The sequence below is a fragment of the Lactuca saligna genome, chromosome 6 (genome assembly GCF_052625555.1).
Source record: "Lactuca saligna cultivar CGN05327 chromosome 6, ASM5262555v1, whole genome shotgun sequence".
Lineage (NCBI taxonomy): Eukaryota > Viridiplantae > Streptophyta > Magnoliopsida > Asterales > Asteraceae > Lactuca > Lactuca saligna.
The window spans coordinates 34375943-34399563 of NC_136422.1; the positions used below are offsets into that span (position 1 = coordinate 34375943).

The 23621-nt window shown below is 29.0% G+C and overlaps 1 protein-coding gene and 1 pseudogene across 1 annotated transcript; one reads left to right on the plus strand and one right to left on the minus strand.

Moving 5' to 3' along the window:
* The first annotated feature begins 15 nt into the window (after positions 1 to 15).
* LOC145002440 (uncharacterized) lies at positions 16 to 4857 on the plus strand (annotated as a pseudogene).
* Positions 4858 to 21012: 16155 nt separating this feature from the next.
* On the minus strand, positions 21013 to 23377 carry LOC145001690 (plant cysteine oxidase 2-like). Its single transcript, XM_078961036.1, has 5 exons — positions 22914 to 23377; positions 22063 to 22169; positions 21719 to 21857; positions 21403 to 21609; positions 21013 to 21298 (listed from the first exon to the last, which is right to left on the minus strand). The coding sequence occupies exons 1-5, from the start codon at positions 23146 to 23148 to the stop codon at positions 21168 to 21170; spliced, it is 819 nt and encodes a 272-aa protein (XP_078817162.1). The 5' UTR covers positions 23149 to 23377; the 3' UTR covers positions 21013 to 21167.
* Between the last annotated feature and the right edge of the window lie 244 nt (positions 23378 to 23621).

A 23621-nucleotide genomic window follows, 5' to 3' on the forward strand; every position in this document is an offset into this window, starting at 1 on the left:
ATTAATTGATATGCAATGGTCAATGGTCAATGGTCTTGGTTTGAAAGGGAGAGTCCTTTTGCTGAATAACTACACTTTCTGTCTGGTATCGTCAAAACTGCAACAAATTCCATTTCCATGTGTTAGATTAGATATATCACCTAAATTCTAAAGATTGCAACTTATTAGATAATAATTTATACTTATGGATTTTTTGGAATTTTTCTTGCTCTCCTGTTTAATGGTGATTTATTGTGGACATTGTTTAATGGACATTGATATTAAAGCAGACTTATTTTCATTTTTCAGTTAAATATTGGGTTCTTGAGCACCTATGCTTCTTTGAGCACAAATCTAAGGGTATTTTTTGTTATGTTAAACTTAAACCCTTTTATCAAAGTACTGTTTGGATGTAAATTGTAGTTTGGGTTGTTTGATGAGACTTGAGTGTTTGTTGACTGCAGATTCTGATTCTAGCAGTGCTTCTGAAAAGGAGGTAAAAGATGTTAAAGCTTCTACTTAGTTTACTAGGGCAAAGGTATATCTAAAGTTATCCTTTGTAGTATATTATATGAATTATCTGGAAATTGCAAGATATGTTTTTTTTTTGTCTTGGGTGGAATCTTTATGGCTGGTTTTATATATATATATATATATATATATATATATATATATATATATATATATATATATATATATATATATATATAATCTTAGAAAAAGAGACCTGGAGAAGCCAAGGCAGTTGAAGATGCTCGGAGGCGAGTGGAGGCGGAAGTTGCTGCAGAAGCAAAACGGAAAAGAGACCTGGAAAGGTTAGCAGCCAGACAAGCATTATTGAAGGTATTCTGTATTTCTATTTTGCAACATATATTTTATTATAATATATATATATATATATATATATTATTTTAACTTAAATCTTAAATCTTATTTTTATCAATAGTTTGAAGTTGAACTTTGTGATAACTGTGTAGTGAGTGTTAATGTGTTATCTGGTTATTGCTATTACCGATTCAATCAGCTCCCGTAATCTGTTATGTGATTGTATCACTGTTAAAGAAGCTAAATAAGAACTACATTGAAGCCTCTTTGCTAGTTATATGCTTTTCCATTAGCTATCTCTATTGTTCAAATAGCTTTTAAAGAGATCCCTCAACTCTGTTTTATAATTGCAACTGGGAGTGTTTCTTGTGGGACCTTTTGATTTATCCAAGGACAACATAAAGAATAAGGAGCATAAATCACATGGGATATTGTTATCTGGAGTAACAGAAGTAAGTTTCAATATCTTTCATATGGAATCTTCTAATTTGTTTCATTTCCCTATCAGCTTGAAAGATAATTAAGCTTGTACAGATCCCAATACTAGATGGTGAAGAAGCATTAAAAGTCCTATGTGTAAGATCAGAATTTTACCTTAAGTTTTCCTAATTCAAAAATTCTATTTAAGAAAACTAAATATTCAATTATCTTTTACTTCTTAACCTTGGTAATGCAGAGTGGGATAGCTAACAGAGCTGTTGGAGAGACTCGTATTCCTCTCTCTCTCTCTCTCTCTCTCTCTCTCTGTCTCTCTCTCTCTCTCTCTCTCTCTATCTCTCTCTCTCTCTCTCTGTCCAATTTTTTTTTCTAACAGCTATATCCAGGGACCAAAAAATATTCATTTTATTTGGAACACGGGACCAAAAATGTTATAAGATTTTGAAATAAGGACCAAAGTTGTTAGAAAAAACTTTTTGGGACCAAAAGTTGTATAAAACCAGCCATCCACAAATAGTAGAAAGAAAAACAAAACAAAAATGTAGAGGTGAAGAAAGAAGAATAAATACCATATGTAGCAGGTAATCAGTAACATCCATTCGAATTTCTCAATCATCCGTCTCCTGTTGTATATTTTCATCTTCCTCCATTCTCCAAATATTAGACATTAAAGGACTTCCTTCGTCTTCAATCAGATGTTGAACAAAGGATAATTACCTAAGCTATCATGCATTCTCTTATATTCATCAGTCATCATGTTTTCTTGAAAAGGCATAGATAGAAGAAAGCTATCACAATCCCAGAAAAAAAAATAGATAGAGGAAGATGTAGGAACTGAACTCATATTCATCAGTCATCATGTTTTCTCTCATATTCATTAATATATAATCTGTAGGAGTTCAACTAATATAATCTGATCACAATATATTCTAAAAAAGTTCTCTTTTTTTCATTTTTCTGTAGGTGTTCAACTAATAGTTCAAGTTCGGCTGAAAAAACCCTAGTTATGGACTCATTACCAGATTCTATATTAAATGACTTGAGAAAAGTTGAGGAGATATTAAGAAAAATAGATGAGAATCAAACTCAAAGTGGTTACAGTTTAGAACATGTTTTAAACAGCTCTGATAACATAAACATGAGAAGTGAAATGATGAAATTTGTTAGAAATATTAGTTTACAATGTTTAAATGTATTTCCACATGACCATATTTTAAAAGAGGCTACACTTGTTGATGAAGAGATTTCAAACACAAAAATGAACTCCTCTAGTGTTGCTATTACTCCATGTAGGACATTGGCAAAAAGCCTCTTGAAAAGCAATCATCAGGTATGTTTATTTTGTTTATATTTAATTATTTATTCGATATAAAAATATGTTTTATATAACTGAATAGTAAATAACTAAATACATACAGGATGTACATTTATGTGGTGTTTATGCAAGAAGAGAAGTTGCATTTAGGAATATAGAATATGCAAGAAAAGTATTTGACATGGCATTATTATCCATTGAAGGGCTTCCATGGGTAAGAAATAAAAATCAAGATTATCTTTACTTTACAAATTACAAAAACTTGATATATATATATATATATATATATATATATATATATTATCATTTAATTTTATTTTATACGACTCATAGGATCCCAAATCAAACGCCTCACTTTTATTCTTTTGGTATGCTGAACTTGAACTTGAACTTTCAAACAACAATTCTTCTAGAAGCTCAGAATCATCATTATCACGAACATTACACATTGTTGCTTGGGATGTCGGGTAAAATTTAGTCAATTCAAAAGTCAACCATCAAGTTTACAACTGTTAAGGGCACGTCAGGGATTTAAAGAACAAATAAGGGTAATTCAGGAAACATGGATACATGGGAGTATTAATGAAAATTCTGTTGCTTCTATTTGTTGTGCTTCATTATTTGAAGAGTTAACTTCTGGATTGGAATCTGGAATAGAAATTTTAAATCAATCTCTTTCCATGGTGCTTCCAGGTGATTTCATGATCATTTTAAACCAGTCATTTTTTATCATATTTAATTTTGTTAGATTGTAGAATATGTTTAGTTATTATGGATAACATAATCTTTATAAATACAGAAAGGAGAAGACAAATCCATCAACTTGAATTACTATTCAACTATTATATACAAATGCTATGGAAGCATCATTCAGAAATAGAGCTTGCAAATATTTGGAAAATTTTGGTGCAAGAATTACAGATATACCCCTTCAGTCCCAAACTCTATAATACAATTATTCAAATTGGACATCTTCATACTTCCCCTAGTAAGCTTCGATGGATCATTGATGATTACTTACACAAGTAAGATCAAAATTTTAATCTGTCCTCATAGGGGTGATTGTGTCATTAGTATGAATCTTTGAAACTGAATCATGTTGTGGTGTTTACAGGAAACAATCAGTGAGTGTTTGTCTATTTGCAATATCATATGAGATTAGAAAAGGAAGCTCTCATCATAGAGTACATAGAATATTTGAAAGGGAATCGGGTGACAACATGTTGAAAAGCTGTGTACTTTTATGGCGATTATATTTGTTGTATGAAATCCATGTCACACATGACATGTCAGCAGCTAGAAGAATTTACTTTCATGCCATTCACTCATGTTCATGGTAATATAACATCTTCATCTTTTACAATTTCAAATTTCAAAATTCAAAATTCAAAATATTTGGTTATCGGATTTGTTGGAAGTTATGCGTGAGAAAGAGATGAATGTGAGGACTGATGTATATGAAATCCTTTTGCAAGATGAGATGGATGTGTCCAAATAACTTTAGGCAAAAAAGGGATTGTATTGTATACTACAGAATAATCATCAAACTTTGCATGGATTTGACTTTTGTTGATGTAGGAACTGAACTCGGAGTTGGTTATACCTGGAGGTTTCCTCGAATGGAAAGAGACCATGGATTCTTGTGGTTCCAAAATGATATCTGCTATAGAGGTGAAGTGATTTTGCATCATAATTTCTAATATTACAGGATATAATTCAAAATTCAATTTCCTCAAGCTGTTGCTGAAATGGCAGCAATTGGTTCCACTGAGGTCACTTTTTATCTTGGACATGTGACACATAAGTAAATGGTTAAGGTCATAGAAAAGTAATATTCGTTAATTTTCACTTATCCTTACCAAACTTTGTTTCGTACTTATCATACTCTAGTTTGATTTTACGGGGCATGTTATCTAACAATCCAAGAGCTACCCCAATTTGTTGATGTTTGAATTATATTTTTCTAGATTGCAGGGTCCACATCTTGTTGCTCCAACAGGGAGTGACCTTGAATGCCATGGGAAAGAGGGTACTGTGTTTGTAGGATAAAATTATAACCATTCATGAAAGAAGTAGATTCCCTGAAGAGGACCCGAAGCCTTTCATTCCATGACAAGTACAAACAGGGCCCTGTTATCGGTTGTAAGTATTGTATTTCTAGCACCCATTTTATGAATTTAGCCACTCAAACTCAACCTGCTATTAAAATAAATCATAAATAATTAATTCATAATGTTTGTAATTATGTAATGCAATGCAGATATGGAGCACTGGAAGTTGTGTCACCTATCCCCTCCTAATTCGTTCCCATCTCCTTGCTTAGCCTAAGCCCAGCCCACCTACTTGCAGGTTGATCTTGAATAAGCAAAGGGGCAATGGATTGTATTTTTTGTATCTAATTCGTTTGTAAATTTTTGTTACAATTTCTATTGATTTGTTTTATCTTTCCATAGAACGATTATTTGTATGATATTAAATTTATGCAATGGATTCTATTTTTTGTATATGATATTTATTTTCTATTATGAAACATTAAATACAAATTTAATTTGAAAATAAGTAAATCTATAAATAATATTTTTGTTAAACATATCAAATTATGATACGCAAAAATGTGTCATCTTCATTTATGATATGGCCTTTCTTGATAGGGGCTTTTTTGATACGCACTACGCGTCATTGACACGCGCGTCGTAAGGTTACGACGCACGAATGCGTGTCGTCTTCCTTTATGATAGGACCTTCCTTGATACGCATTGGGTGTCGTAAACACACGTCGTAAATGCGCGTCGTCTATAGACGATGCGCAAAAACGTGTCGTCTCTCTTTATGACAAGTCCTTCCTTGACGCGCATTTGCGCGTCGTCTGAGCCTTTTACGACGCGCAATGAGCGTCGTAAAAGGCTATTTTTTTAGTAGTGAATTCTTGACAATGGAGGCTACAATTCGTTTTAGGGTTTTGATAACAATGGAGGCTGATAAGGAGGCCAACCAAAGGAACTTAAGGCCTTTAAATAGGGTGCAACACCCTACAAATTAGGGTTTCCTTCCCAGCTACCAACTCACCGAGTTGAAAAACCATTAAAATCTAACAAAAAACACTAATCTATTCTAAAATAATATTATTGATAAGATTTGATTTATAAATTTTGGCATAATACATAAACCACATTCTGCTAGAATACAAACATTATAAAAGAATGGATTTGTATAAATAAATTCTGACAGAATACACACAATTCCATTCACACATCATACTCAACTTTCACATCATAACAAACTATTTTTCTTCTAAATTCTGACAGAATACACACAATTTCATTCACACCTCAAGAAGGATTTGTAGAGTGAAACAGAAAAATTATCCACATGTATTCACAAGAAAATCCATGAATGAGTAAATGTAGACATATACTTCTGTTTCACCTTATTAGACACCCATATGAATGCAAAAATACAATCTACTAATAAAAGTTTACCTAGAAGTGTGAAGTTTAACAACAAAAATTGCACCAATCTAGAGTAAATTTAACTTATCGGTTACAAAGAATAACCAGAAGTGTTAAATTGTATGTTTAAGAATAATATACATGAAAGAAGGAAAACTTACTCAGGTAAAGAGAAGATGTTCTTCAAATATTACAGTTCCAATGAGTAATTGTTGCGGACAATTGACAAACAACGATTGTTTTTCCCAAATCGAATTACATATCAATCTTGATTTGGTCAAATACAGCATACAATTTCATCAATTTATCAGAGAACAATCATTGATTTAAGTTCAACAACATAACTCACTTTCAAATAGAAAATCGATAAATATCAATTTCTCATATCAATGATTTATGATGAAATCAACAATCTCATTGAACGACAAGCCTGAACAGATCCACAAATCACAAAATAATTTTGAAGAAACGAGATTCGATTGAAGAACATAAAGTCAATTGAATAAAGAATAAATCTAGTCAACAGTCGACAACATAAGAATCGCGACTCATAAGAGGCTTGAATCAATTACCCAAATAGCGATTTTGGCTTCAAAAATCGATTATCAGTGAATCTATGAAGAACGCCACAAGTGATGAATTAAGATCAGACGAGCAATGATAAACTGAACTTGGTGATGGTGTTGATGCCGATGATGAACGTGTTCGACCACACACATGACTAGGTCAAATATATATATATATATATATATATATATATATATATATATATATATATATATATATATATATATATATATATATATATATATATATATATATAGAGGATATAGATCCGGTAAGAAATATTTTTGTTAGGAAGGTAAAAAGTTTTTTTTTCTACATACTTTTCTGACGAACAAAAGAAATGAATCACTAAATGAATAAAAAATAATATGATTCACCAAAAAAATCTCAAAAAAACACACTGATGATTCATTTATACAATGATTTCGTTGTTATTCACTAAAATTATCATAAAAATAAATTTTTTCTTAATTTACTTAAAAATGAATCATGAAGATGTTTTTTTGGGATTTTTTTTTTGTGAATCATCTTACCTTTGAATCATCTAATAATTCATTTTGTATGTTCGCTAAAACAATATGTAGAAAAAAACTTCTTACATTCCTACAAAAAAATTTCTTTTTATTTGATCTTGACTCTCTCTCTCTTTATATATATATATATATATATATATATATATATATATATATATATATATATATATATATATATATATATATATATATATATATATATATATATATATATATATATATCCTTAATTGCATGATTTGAATTAAATGATTTCCTTAATTAAAAATCTAAAAGATCCAAAATACCCTTAAATGATTAATTTAATTATTTATTGTTTTTTGAATTTTTATTAGTGCATTTAGGTACACAATAGTAGCTAGAAACATTTGAAGATATATATATATATATTACGAAAATAAACCTATAAATAATTAGCAAGGCGTATTACGCATTTCATATTCCAATTGTTACAGTTATATAATGCATAAACAATTATATATTACTTTTTGTAGATGTAGATAATGCATAAACGATTATTCGATAATTTTAGGATATAATCGTTTTCTTGCTATTATATAACTATTGTAAACCGCTCTGATCTTATTGGTTTGTTTTCATTTGATTTTATCACTTATCATTATAAGATGTTAACGATATTTTAACCAGACAATAGTAAATTATATTCTTTATTTTCAATGCATAACTAGTTTCACGAAAAGAAGACATTAATAATCTTTGTTTAATAATAGAAATTGAAAAGAAAACATCACGTTGCATCACGTAGTGGGGTACAAGAAAAGTAGGCACTGGTTCAAAATAAAAGGAGGTGGGCCGCTAGATGGGCTTTTGTGGGATTAGTGGGTCCCACGTGACAATTCCAATGGGTTTGTGCCTTTGTGGTGCTATGAGGACAACATTATACACATATAAAGTTTTTTTTTTTTAATCTATTTATTTGATATTTTGAATATGATTCGGGGATTTTGATATGCCATTCAACCGTATCAAATGTTAAAATGTATATATTTATTCAAACCCCTCAATTTTTCTAATAAGAAGTTGTTGATTGAAAAATCTAATTGAATTATGATATTTTTTCAGATCCAGTAGAAACATATCAAAGATTATAAGACGAATTAGAAATTTTTAATTATAATATAAAATAGTCTGAATCGAATCAGACTCAACATATTATCAGACTTAGTAAAAAACGTATCAAACAGACCTAAGATATATAATCTTTTCGTTTTTGATGGATTTGAAATTAAAATTCTATATAAACCTTTTTTTAGTACAAAAGGAATTCAATTCAATGAGTTTTTCCAAATACGTTATTCAAATGATTGTAGAAATCTTCCTTATACCCAAGATTTTAAAAATCCTATCAGTTCCAAATTTATATTTTTCAAAATATAGAATTATAATTTATATTTGCTGTTTTTCATAGTTCAACATTGCTTATTTTCTTCGTTTCTTTGGCCACTTTTGTCCAACACATTCTCTAAAAAAATCCTATTTTTATCCACACATTCTATTAATTACTATATTTCTTTTGATTTAATGATATATATTGTCCAACTACTTTACAATGAGATATTACCTAAAAGAATGGTCACAAAACAAGTTAGGTTTGATGGCGATCCTAAATTTCCAAGTCTGACTTTTAAAAACATTAAATGATTTTATCACCAATTAATCATTATATTTATGGGCTTCTTGTAAATCAATTATTATAATTATTTAAATATAGAATTAATATAAACACCGATAAATTGTTAAATTAGTGTTCATTGTACTTATATTTTTATGACAAAATGATTTAAACATTTGACTACAACCTAAAGTGACAAATTGAAAGAGAAATGATTCAAAACAAATTTATAAAATGAACTATGAATCATGAATAGTCTTTTTAGAATGGGCGACCTAACGGATCAGATTGGCCCATTGACACTTTTATTGTATAAAAATATAAGAGTTTGTAAAACGTTGAAAATAAGCCACTAACTAAAAAAATATAACTTTTAATTTGTTTTAAAATTTTTAACAATATCCCTGAACTTTAGTTTACTTTTGATAAAAAAAAATAATTTGAACCTAATCAAAGCGTTTAACAAACTTTTTTTTTTTTTTTTTTTTAATTTGTAGTGTCATTTGATTTATATATTTTCTCATCTCTTGAAACATATTTACATCGTTCCTTCTGACCTCTAATTTATTTAAGATACGAATTTAAAGAAACGTCTGGTTTACAATGAATTAAACCGTAAAATGATAGATAAAAAAGATCTCGTTATTTAAATAAATTTAGTCTATAGTTTTTATTTATTTTTTTCTAAAAAAATCTTGTCGTAATATACTTTTTATTTAAAATAATCTCGTTTATACATTTTTATAAAAACATTTGAATGATAAGTTTTGTAAAAGAAATGAATATATAGGTTTTACTCTTATTTGTTTTTAATTATTATTATTATTATTTTTTATTTATATAATTTTGTGATTGTTTCAAAATATGTGTTAAATAAATGAGTAGATGGATCGGCGTCTCCTCTTTTGTTAATAGAAATGGTAAAAGATTACGGCCTACTACTTTCAGTTTTTGAAAATTTTGAAAGATGTAGGATTTGGTGAAGAATGCAAGAACAAAATCCTTAAAACAAACAGGTTGAATAAAGCTTCAAATTAGAGAGTTGATTACCTTGCAAAACACATTTAGGTTGAAGAAGATTTTGATCTATTAATTTTCATTTTGGATGTGCCTTTTTTGATGGAGGGGATTAGACAAGCTATTTGAGATTGTGATGTTGGTTTTTATCAAAAAGTTTGGGGATCTAAAAAAAGTTCGACAATGTCATGTCATAAATTTTCAGTTCTAGTTTTATTTCTGAAGGTTGCAATACATCCTTTATAGTTTTGATTCCAAAACTTGTTAACCTAATGCATGTGAAGGATTTTAGGCTATAAGTAGGTTCGATCCTGATATTTCGGAGAAATTGTGCAAAAACTAAAGTGAGGCTCCATAAAAAAATTATTGTAAATATTATTGGGTAAATGATACAAAAAACACTTTTTTTACACAGAAATTCGATTTTGACACTGTGTGTTTTTTTTTTTTGTCAATTTTGACACTATGTTTTCCAATTTGTTACAATTCTGACCACTTGACCGGTTAATTAGGTTACATGCTGATGTGGCATGATGACGTGGCATGCTGACATTATATGCTGACGTGTCAAAATTAAATTTTTTTCTCACAAAAAACATTAAAGTTTTTAATTTTTTTCGATTTTGACACTAAGTTTAATTTTTTCTTTCAACTTTGACACTATGTTTTATTGTTCCAAATCGAACATCATTTTTTCCAATTTTGTTCAATGTTGATAATTTTCTATTTGAAACCGTATAAATATTTTTTTAATACATTAAAACCGTATAAATATGTTTTTTTCATTTAAAAACCATAGTATTTTAAGGTTTGGAGGCGTGTAGTCGATCAAAACTCAGATATCAAGTTTGCAACCCATCAATTTTTATATCTTATTAGAAGCTTATGGTTAGTGTGATTCTCATGATATAACTAATGCTTTGAATGTATGGAAAAAAAACACATTGTATTTAAATAAAAATGTGGTTTTTAAACGAAAAAAATATGTTTATACAATTTGAAATGTAATAAAAAAAATATATTTATACGGTCTCAAATAGAAAATAGATAAAATTGAACAAAATTTGATAAAAGATGTTCGATTGGAATAAAAAAAAAACATAGTTTCAAAATTGAAATAAAAAGTTAAACTTAGTGTCAAAATCGAAAAAAAGTGAAAACTTAGTGTTTTTTATGGAAAAAAAATCAATTTTGACACGTCAGCATATCATGTTAGCATGCCACGTCATCAAAACTGACACGTCAGCATGTAACCTGGTTAACCGGTCAAGTGGTCAGAATTGTAAGAAATTGAAAAACACAATGTCAAAATTAACACAAAAAAAAACACGGTGTCAAAATCAAATTTCTGTGTAAAAAAAGTGTTTTTTGTGATATTTACCCAATATTATTTACAACATTTGTACCACTAATTCAAAACATAAAGTTGCTAAAAAGCATCTCATAAATTCACTACCACAAAATAATATCTTTACTCATTGGTAATCAAATAAAACTGTAAAACTGCTATAAACAACGTTTCAAAAAAAAAAAAAAAACAACGAATTACTATTTTCGAAACGTCGACCTTCTAGCATTTTTAGAAGAAAATTCATCTATGAGACTTTCATTTATGGGATTTTTATTTTTGCTTTTTGGTGAGCTTTTAAAATATAAAAACGTTATCTAAAATTTATAAAGAAAACAAATTTGCATTTATTTTAGATATAGATATTTTCTGTAAATTGTTGATAATTTTTAAATTTATGATTAGATTTTGATTTTTTGTTGCATCTAAAATTGGAACCAAATGTTACTAGGCTAATTTTATTTATTGATAAAACATAAAAATATATTTTACAAAAATATTAATTCTATAACTATAAACTATCCCAAAAATCGTAGACCCTTAAGATCGGAGGCCCAGTGCGACTGCACCGCTGCCACCACCCCAGGGCCGCCACTACCTATAAGCCTAAATGGGTGTCAATATTACATTATTTATAAACTTTTGGCTAACAGACTTTCTAATGTGATTAATGATTTTATGATTGGGAAGCAAACAACGTTTATTAAAGATCGTCGAATTCTCGACATAACTTTAATGAATGAAATTATAAACGGGTACAAATCCAAGAAATAAAAGTTAATGTTGTTCAAAGTAGATTTTGAAAAAGTTTACTACTTTTGGAATCATGGATATTTAGATTACATGCTATAACAAATGAGTTTAATGATGAGCAGAGAAAATGGATTCAGGCTTGTTTGGATTTAGCGACTACTCCTATATCATTAATTGGTTCCCGACTTTTGAATTCCTAATCCAAAATGGGATTTGTTAGGGAGATCTTTTGTTGTCTTTCTTTTTTAATCGAAGGGTTTCATATTGCCATGACAGATGTAATTGACCATTATTCTTTTAGTAGGGCGAGAATTTGATATGATGATTTCGCTATTTTTTTTTGTGCAAATGACACATTGACACTATTTTATTGGGTGAATGGTCTCAAGAGTACGCAAGGAATTTGGTACATAATATACTTTATCTTTATTTACCTCCAGTTTCACAAACAAACTTACAAGCATTTTGAATCTGACGAGAGTGCTATTGTGACCAATTTGATTTGGTGTGTGTCTAGAAATATTATGTTCAAGGATTTTGTTTGACGATTAGTTTCAATATGTCTAAAGTGAACAATTAGAAAACTGTATTTGATAAGTTCATAAAAACTTTTCAAGGCGGAAAGTTAATACTAGTACTATTTTTTTGGGAGCTTGTGTGAATTTACTTAAGTCAACTTTAAGTAGCCTTCATATCTTCTTTATGTCGCCTTTCATAGCCCCAAATTATGTCACTACTTGCCTTGAGTCTCTTTGTAGCAAATTCTTTTGGGGTTGATACTTGGGCGTGCCAAAGATTGTGTGGGTGAAGTAGAAAAAGTTAATGGCTAGGGATTGATAGTCTTTATTGTTTCTATTGGGAACTTTTTCAATGGAAATTGAGTTTTCTAACACAACTAAATGTTGTGTGGGATCTTGGTATTACATTATTTTATGGTTTAGATGAGGTTTTATGGGTCACGATTTGGGAGTTGGAGGTTGCGGCTCTTAGTCAAATATTATTAGATTGACTACGTGTAAAACATATGTATATTATTTATTTAAAAAATATTACAAAATGATAAGTGTTAAAATTTATTAGAGATTGACATGTGTTAGAATTATCTTCATTTATTATAATACTAGTGTGAAAACTTGTATATTATACGGATTGATTAAAACAAAATGTTAAACACGAAGGAGTAAACAGGAAGCTTATTTTGTATTTGAAATTTGAAATAAGTGAAAAGTATGAGAAATTTTTTTTAAAAAAAATGCAAAAAGTAAATAAATTAAATTACATGTTTAGTTTTCTGACCGTGTAATAAACGGGTTAATTATAACAAAATGTTAAATACAAAGATTTAAATTGTATTTATTAGAATTTGAAATTCAAATTTAAAATTTGTAATTAATATAGTTATTATGGTATATTTAATTTATAGAAACTAAATTAATAATGTAAAGGAAAATAAAAAATGAAAGTAATGATAAGTGGAAAACAAATATCTCTCATTTGACAAATTAAATGAGAGAATCTCATGTGTCAATAAGATTCTTATTTGTTAGAGAGGATATTTATATTTATTTATCCTAGTAGATTGATTATTTATGTGATATGGGTTTTAATCTTGGTAGTTTCTTTGTAAAGAGAAGGTGGGTATGGGAGGCTTAACACGTTTTTTTGAACATGTTTGGGTTTTAAAAAATTGTTTTCCCCGACTGTATGTTTTAGAAACTAATAAAATGGTATTGGTTAAAGATCGTTGCAATTTGGGAATTTGGCATCTTTGTTTTAATCCTAAACCGACAGTATGATTATGTATAGTTATATTGTATACACCTGGAGAAGTTGGGCCATATTTTAATAACTCGCTTAAGGCCCATCATCTTAACAGCCCATACGCTTACATGTACATAATTCTATAAAAAAATATTAGCATTCTAAATAATAAACAATTTAGCAATATAAAACAAAACATGTGTTATTGAAAAAAAAAAGTCTCATTATTTCGATCCTATTTATAAATAAGTCATTTCATTTTTCACCGTCATTTCAAGACCAATAGCGGACATAGAAATACTGGATTTGGATCTGTATGTGATGATTTGATCAATCATATAGCCTTGATTTTATACAAATTGTTTGTCTAGAGTTATTATCGATAATAACGGAGATATTCAATACGTAGTTACCATTGTAATTAGAATAAGAAATTGTTGGGACGAGAGATTCAACTAAAGTATCAATTGAGGACTAAACTAAGTATGTAGTAGGAAATTTGTTATGGTGTAGATCGAGTTTATATGGTTTTGTTTTGAGATTTTGATTTTGCACTTGAGTTTTAGTACTTGTGTTCTGACCCTCACTGGATTATTCAGTTTCTTCCACGAGGATTTAGTTATAATGGTTCTTTAGAGGTTACTAATGTTGTCACTAAGTGGAACACTCTTCTTCTTTTTGAGGTTAACATTTTAATTTGGTTGGGTCTCTTGAAATAATTGCTTACCATAGATAATATACAAAGAAGAAGCGAGATATTGATTCTCTCATATGACCTTTCTGTGAATTGGATATGGAAAACACAAAGCATTTACATCTATTGTTATGTCCGATATTTTGTTGTGGTCAAAAATTCCCACACTGATAATGTCCGTAATGATGCTAGAAAAGGTTAATTTGGAGTTAACAATTCTAACGACTATCTAGTTTCCTTGGATATTTTGTAATGCTAAATTGTTACAGTCTTATACATCAAAGAAGAACTTTTTTATTGGAGAATCTAGTTTATATATCTGGGAATCAAAGTTAAAAATTAATTAAACTTTCATAATAAAATTCATAATTATTAATTAATTATTTTAAATAAATTATTAATTAAGAGATATATTTTTTTAGTTATGTAAAATTATAATAATTGATTCAAATAAATACGTGAAATTAATTTTGAAGATATATTAGATAGTTTTTATTTATGAAGTAATGAAAGAAATAATAATAATATATAATGAAATATTAAATTTATTATAAAAATAAAACAACCACAATAAGTAAAGTAAATTAAAATTTGTATATAAATCAGATAATTAAGTTGTTCAAATAAACATATATGAAAAATAACAAATTACAATAAAAATTAACACTAATAATAAAAGATGATAAGAAATAATATTCTACAAACTATTTACAAATTTCTAAAAACTTCTTTATAAACAATATTAGAAGTTTTATTTGGAAAGTTTATTCGTAAACAACAGTTTTTCTCCATTCACAACAATTTGTATTAAAAAATATTGTATTATACAGCTCTGTAAAACATAAACTGTTGTATATGAAAAAAAATGTTATATACGAAGCCCTTCCATTTATTTGTAAGTCTATCATCCTTATATAAAATTAATAATTTTAATCATTTTTAACTTTGAACTTTAGATAAAACAACATACAATTGGTCATATGTAAAAATAAGATCTTTCAGAAACACCAACCTTAGATAAAGACTGTCATTGACTCTTGTTAATTGTCATTGCAAAACAAACAGCTAATGGAAGTTGTCTTATTTGGAATTTGAATGAGATTTTTTTTTCAGATGGTGTGAAGGTCATTCTTGGAATAAATGTACGATTTCCAATATTACTTCATGATATGATAACAACCTCAATAACACGTTTGATCAAAGATACCACATGTAGTCTAGTGTCATTACATAAACCATTTTTTGATCAATATTTCTCAATAACATAACTCGAACCCCGACTTTCAAAACTAACTTATGATTAGGCAAACCTCAGACTTTATCATTTAAAACATCAGGGTAGTATAAATTGACATCAAATTGATCATGGATAAATTCAAATAGGCATAGTTTATCTGAACTTCGATATTCGACTTCATCTCATGGAAATAATGATAGAAAACAATCATTTATTTTTCTGACAACTTTATTTTTTTAGAGTAAGTATTGCTCTTTCTTGAAAATATTTTGGAATGTTAGAATCTTCAAGAATAGAAAGATATACAAACTCGATTAATGAACCTATAGGATCACACGTATCATAAATTAGAATATATTTTGGCATATCAATAATTGCTTCACCATCATTGGAACCACCAAGTTTCCCATCTACTATATCCAAAAGCCATTTTGCAAAATCCATTGTTTGTTGGATAACATATGTATCACTTCTAACAATTATCCTCATGTTTTTGGTTAACTTGTTACGTCCCGATTTTCTACCCAAAATTGTTTTATTTTTTTATTTATTAATATATCAGAGTATAATTACATTTAGCGGAAACATGTTGTGAACGCGTGTGTGTACAGTCGAACATTGCCTTTCTCACGAACCAATGAAGTGCCTGAAAAACATTTATAACAACTGGGTAGTAGCTACGCTTAGTGAGTTCCCCAAAATACCATATATCACAATAATATACATGCATATATCAAGTATCTAGGCTCACAATCGCTTAAGTTGCTATTTCCATTTTCTAGGTTGACAATCGCTTAAGTTGTTACTACCATTACCTTGTCTTTTGAGTATCTAGGCTCACAATCGCTTAAGTCAATATTGCCATCAACTCACCCTTTTGCCTTCAACATAAAGCTGGCGCGCTACCTCAACTCTCCAAATAACATTTCAACATATATATAGCAAACAAATAAACAATCCACAAACAGACAACTAACTAAACTAATCCGATTGCTTAATAGCATACTGAAACCACCTCCAACTAACTTAAGCATAATAGCATACTACCAACATATCCTACTGGTTCTTATATCCTAACATACATGGATATATATATATATATATATATATATATATATATATATATATATATATATATATATATATATATATATGTTAGGATATAAGAACCAGTAGGATATGTTTGTGAGGTAACTCACCTAGGCAATTTCTTAGACGATTGGTATTATTATGAGGTAATATGTGTGTGTGTGTATATATATATATATATATATATATATATATATATATATATATATATATATATATATATATATATTCGTACACAGTATAGTGAGGTAACTCACATGGACAACTTTTTAAACGATTGATAGATATCCCTCCGGTGTAACGTGTAATGCATGTAACATATATTAACCTAGAATACTATAGATTATCAATTCCTACAACAACCTGATAGTGAAAGTTATATCCATCACTAATCCCAATGAATACCGAGAGTTCCATGAAATAAGGATCAGTCAGGTCGGATAGCTGGGAGGCAGGACCATTTCAGCGTATAGCCTTTCTGAAATCCAACAACCAAGCCAACGCGACCATTCTAGATACCTCTCCCGTAAGTAGATCAATCAGCATTATAGTTGGAGTTACTGATAAATCTTATTTATATATCCATAACAACGAATATGAATATAAATATAAGTTACACTTAAAGCGTAACTTAACTTGTAGGGATCCTAGGGGCTTCGATACCGAGCACTTCTATTTGCTCTGCCCTAATGCCTCATATCTTATCTAAAGTACTCCAAAAACCCAGAAAGGTCGGACTCGAGGTGTGAGGGTTTCTAGAGAGAGTTGGAGTGAAAAAAGGAGTGAGAAACAAATGAATATGGAGCACTCTATTTATAGTAAGGATGCGCGCCACACACTAGGGTAACGTCGATCCATCCGCTGCCTGCCATCTGTCAAAACACCTGTGGTCCACGTTGCACCTTCTAAAAGGTACGCGTCATGCAAAGCGTGGATTTTGTAAAGTCTATATCTTCTTCATATGAGCTCCATTTTCGACGTTCTTTATATCCACACGTAACTATCAACGAGATCTATAACTTTCATCTAGACACCATTGGCTAATTCTCAATTTATTTTTAAAGTTATATTTTTAATAGGTTAATACTGTTAAATTCCATATAAAAATCATAACTCTCTCATATGAATTTCATTCTCAACTCTCTTTATATCGATGGAATCGTATGGACGAGATCTTTGACTCTTGTTTAGATTGTTTTTCCTAACAATGGATAGATCTCTATTTCAGTTTCTCTGTTGTAAACTGCTACACTAAAACTTCTAAAAGTTATAACTTCCTCATATGAAGTTAGATTTAGACGTCATCTTATATGCATGCTTTTCGGTTTTGTGATTACTACGACTTTCATCAAGACTATTTATCCTAAATAGTCTTCTATCAAATGGGGTGTTATATAATTGATGCACTTTGCATTGTTGCTATAAATATGATGAACTTAAAGAAGCATTTTCAATGTCTTGTCTACTGCCACTTGGGATAACAGGAGGAATTTGTTTAAAATCTCCTCCAAAAACAATCACTTTCCCTCCAAATTGAAATTTGAGTTTCTAGGATTATGACACTTGAATATATCTTTCAAAGTTCGATCTAAAGCTTCAAACACATGCTTATGAATCATGGGTGCTTAATCCCAAATGATCAATGAAGTATTTTTTTTTAATAAATTGACGAGTTCACTATCTGGTGTTATGGAACAAACAAAATCGTCAGTAAGAGCCAAAGGAATTATAAACTGTGAATGTGCTATCTTGCCACTGGTTAATAATAAAGAAACAATCTCATTTGAAGCAACTTTTAAAACAATTTGAGGATTACATCTAACTGCAACATAAAATGTTTTCCAAATATAGGTTTTACTTGTTCCGCCATAGTTGTAGGCAAAGAAAACACTTCCTTCATTATTCTTAATTGCAATCATGATATCATCAAAAGTACTTCGTTGCTCAGATATTAATGCAATAGAAAGTTGATCGAACCCATTCTTTAAATTTGGTATGTCATAATCTAGCTTTTCAGTGATAAGACGATTGTTTGAAGAAGATACAGAATCAACATCAGGGTAAGGCATCCTTGTAAATTTTTTGAGACTTGAATTGTTACGAAGTAAAATTTGTTCAATATCAAACAAAACCAGGTTCTTAATTTGATATTCATTAAGTGATAAACCCGAAAAAATGGTATAATAATTAAAATAAATCTAAAAATAGAGTTGTTTGTATTATAAAATAATATTATATATTGAAAAAATTCGTATTTTAAAATAAATAGACAATATTATAATACCTGGAGATTTTAATCTTTGTTGTTGAGTGTAAAGAACTCCATCCGACAAGTACTCCCATGTATTTTCCACACAACATCCAATATAGACAATTTGTTAGATAATAACATCATAGCGAATATGAACCTTAGATAATAACCGGATCCAGATTGACTTACTTCCTTAATGACTTCGATGTATTCTTTATCATCATCTAAGATGCCTAGAGCATAACATGCACCGTCTAAAAGACCTAAAGCATAACATGCATCCAGATAATAACATCCTTAATGACACAATACATTTTGGAGGCATACATAAACTGATATCTATATATAAACGTAAATACATGTCGTACTATAGAAAACGAAAACTATTTTTGTATACTAGAAAACGAAAACAAAAAAGGAAAACAATTTTTTATATATAGAAAACAAAAACAGTTTTTGTTGATAATTTTGGTTAACTTATAAACACAAGTTGTATTATAACTCTTCTCATTCATAAAAATGTATAGTTTTTTTTTTGTTAACTTTGAACTCTTATGAAACTGAAAAAACAATGAATTTTGGATAGAAGATGTTTCAATTCATAATACAAAGTTATACCTTTATATTATTAATTGTTGTAGGAGAAAACAAATTTAGAGGAAGAATATCAAAGGTATTAGAATGGTTCCGGTTCTCATTATTTATATAACACTAGTTACTAAAAGGAATTAAGGTGAATAATGGAAAAAATTTCAATATATAATTTTAAAAATATAATTCTAATTAATAATTCCTAATGTAAGGTGATGTTAAAATGGAATCCAATTAATATTTCTTAATATAACGTCATTAATAATTAATTATTAAAGGATAATATTACAGTATTTAGAAATTTAAAAAATTTAGAACTAAATAATATATTATATTTAACTTCGTCAAAAGCTTTTGAATTTATTATCTTTACATCTTTTTGAATTAGTTAATATTGTTTAGTTATTTAGAAAGATGAGGTATATCTTTCAATTTTTTGAAATTCAAGTATGTAAAGACTAGATATTGTTTATATGTTAACAAAATTAATGCCTAATTTGTAGGGTTTCATAAATGAAAGGCAAAAGACATTTTCTTTTATGTTATTCCTATATGTAATTATATCATTTTATAATTTGTTTTAATTGTATTTTAATATTATATCTTAATGTAATTAGCTATGTTATAGATATGGAAAATTTAAGTTTAAAGTAAAAAATCAATAGATTGATACTTGACAAATATTAATTAAATATTAATTAGAATGTTTAATAGAATGATACATGACAAAACAATTATTCTTTTATTAATATAGAAAGAAATGTAAAACAATCGAATTTTTGGTTATAATAGGAAAAAAAAAACTTAAATTTAATTAGGTTGGGTGATTTCAAAACCAATTCAGCGGTCTTTTTTTAATGTCTTTTGATCTAATTAGTCTACTCTAATAAATGAAGGTTTTTTTGCCACATGTCCTATTCTCCTTCATTTGGACACATGACATTTTCTAAAAATTTTAAATTTTCTATTTTCCACTTGTCATTTTATTGTATTTTTCATTTTATTAAATTAAAATTCCACATTTAATATATAAGGTAATATATATGTAAGGTATTTATTAGAAAATGGTTTATATATGTAATGTATCCAATACATTAAAATCTCATTAATTTTAATAATTCAAAAAATTTCTTATTTTTCTTATAAATTCAAACTTTTCAAATTATTAAAATTTTATATTTAATTTTTTTTAAATAAACCCATGTAATACATAGGTCTTACACCTAATTTTTTAATCTAACTAGTTTTTTAATATAATGTATTCTACCGTTAAAATAGTGGACCTATGTATGTATAGTGACAAATATGTAAGAATTAATTTATATAATGTTAACCTGAAGTAATCCTTCAGAGGTCCCACATCATGAATACTCGATATTCAAATATGATATGACTTTAATTAACATAATGTTTTGATGTTGGTTTTGTTTTGAACCACAAGATGTAACATTCCAACATGAGTAAACTTTATTTTGGAGTGTCTTATACTATATATGTGATCACCATAATTTTGTTGTCTAAAAATCATCTCCTTTATACGAAAAGATACAATATACATAACACAAACCAACAACAAAACTCCAAATAAATGTCACAAGATATTTTCTATAACTATACGATTGATCTTCCAAACACACAAAATGCTAAAGAAACAAGGGAAAAAGAAAACGCTTGATGAACACACACAATCTATGCTTCAACCTCAATGATCTGAGGACCAAGATACTCGATTCTATCCATTTCCGACTCTTTAGGCTTCTCGATCTCCTCTAACCATTGGTAGCACTTTCCTTCTTCTTCTGGAATCGTCGTTTCTTCACCTAAAAAATCACCCAATTAATAAATTAACTATATCAAGATTTTTTTTTTTTGAATAACATTGGAATTAAAATGCAGTTACATTTTGGAGTAATTGATTACTTACATGAAGATGATACAATGTACGGGATTTCTTTATAGTAAGAGCAGTCTCGACCATCTTTTTTTGAGTACGAAGGTCCGACCACATCCAGAATCATGCATGGCGTAACAGCTGTGAAGGCATGTATGTTGCCTCCTGATGTTGGGTACAATACACACGTGTTGCATGGAGCTGTAAACACGTTATCTACTTTCAAGCATGCTAATTTTTCTACATAATACACCCACAAATTAAAGACACATAATTATAATGAACAAACAACTTTCTGCATTGTATACGATGTATATGTGTGTTTGTTTAAAGATCGAGGACAAATTACGTTGAGATAAAGATGGAGGATTAATTAAATCGTATGCTTTAATGTGCACTTTGCCAACCAAAAGCTTGCTAAAAACCGTCATTCCTGGATGATTATGGAGAGGTATGACTGCATTTTCCGGTAAAAATAAAATATATAACTGCAAAAATGCATGAGATCTCGATTAAAAATAGAATTGAAATTCAGTGGGTGTTTTGATACTGTAAGCCCAAAAGGCCAAAATTAACATCGGGCTAATTCAATAATGAAATAAACCAAAGCAGTTATGGAAATTATTAGTAGGTTTATAATTATATACAAATATAAGAAGATTATATAACTAGTTAATTTCTTGTGATAATTACCGAGAAGTTATGGCACTGGTAAATGGAGGTGTATACTACTACGCTGTTTTCGGGATCAAAAAATTGCAAATTCCTTGGTAATCCAAAGTCTTCTGGCATCATACCATCTGCAATATGATATGATAAAACCTTTGATAAGTATCATATGTGTGTATGTATGTATATACATGTGTGTATAACACAATATTGAAGTCAAGTGTATGTAAAGAATTGAAGTATTTTAAGTCATTTGATGATGATATTATAAGTGATAAGTTATAAGAATGATATTAGTCTACTAATGTTGTCCTATAATTAAATGAATGGATATAGATGTATGTAAGCACATACTATTGGTATTTTAGTTTATTCTATAACTGGTAACCAATGCATCTTTCAGCAAAATTAGGGTTTTAATAGCTTTCTCAAGAAAAGTGTACCATATTTTGATGTGAAATGATCATAAGCAAATTTTAGTGTATCTCTATCAAGATTAATATATATGTTTCAACCTGGCTAATTTAACTAAAGTTAATTTTGAATTTTTGATATTCAAGAGTTCATATTAACTTACTTTCAAAGTCTCATTGAGTTGATTTTCATCTTCTTCAAAACTTTAATTGCATAGGTTCTCCAAATTAAACTTGTAATATATTTACTATTTTATGTAAACGTTACATAAAATGTAAACAACTATAAGTTTGCTGTATTGAAAGATTATCAGGTTAATTAGTTATAAAAGAATGATACATATATGAACTGATATATAAATTATCAGTTTACCAATTCTATATAATCTGTTCATACTTAAGTAATTATATAATAATAATAATGAGGGACACTTAACTAAAGGATAAGAAGAGATCACCCACCGAGAATACGGCGGAGCTTCTGGTCGTCGGAAGGCGAGGGAACGGTGCCAACGCCTTTGAAAACATCTAAACAAGACATGTAAAGTCTCTGCAACGGAAACATTACCGGCGGCGATCGTATCATCTTCATACTGGTTTCGCGGCAGCATCTCTTCCTTCTTCTTCTCTTACTCGTATCATCAGCCTTAGTAATTCTTCGCTTTCGATTTGATTGCTTCACCTTATCACTCGTCATCGTTCGATCAAAAACACGATTCAAAACTTCTCAAAATCAATCAACAGGCTTCGATCCTTCGATCCTATGCCATATATAATAATAAGAACTGGTTGCTTATAAGTAGTAAGGAAGACAACTGTTGATCTATAGTCATCGCGTGGAAATTTCATGTGCGCAAAACATGGAGTTGAAAAAGTGGGATGGGAGGGAAAACCAGGGGCGCCATGGATGGAATGATAGAAATGCCCGATTCATCCCGTTAACCGTCCACTGTTTACATGAATGACGGAAATTACTGTTATGCCACAGTGCTTAGATAATTTATTATATCTGTTAATTGCATTAACACCCCTCTACTTTCAAAACATCGACCTTTAGCCCCCCAAGTATTGCTCCTTTCTTTGCGTAGTAAGAGTCCATCGAGACATTTGTTGGATGCGACTAGGGAGCAGTAGTTGTCAAAGATTTAGATTTTACTTAAGAATTATTTA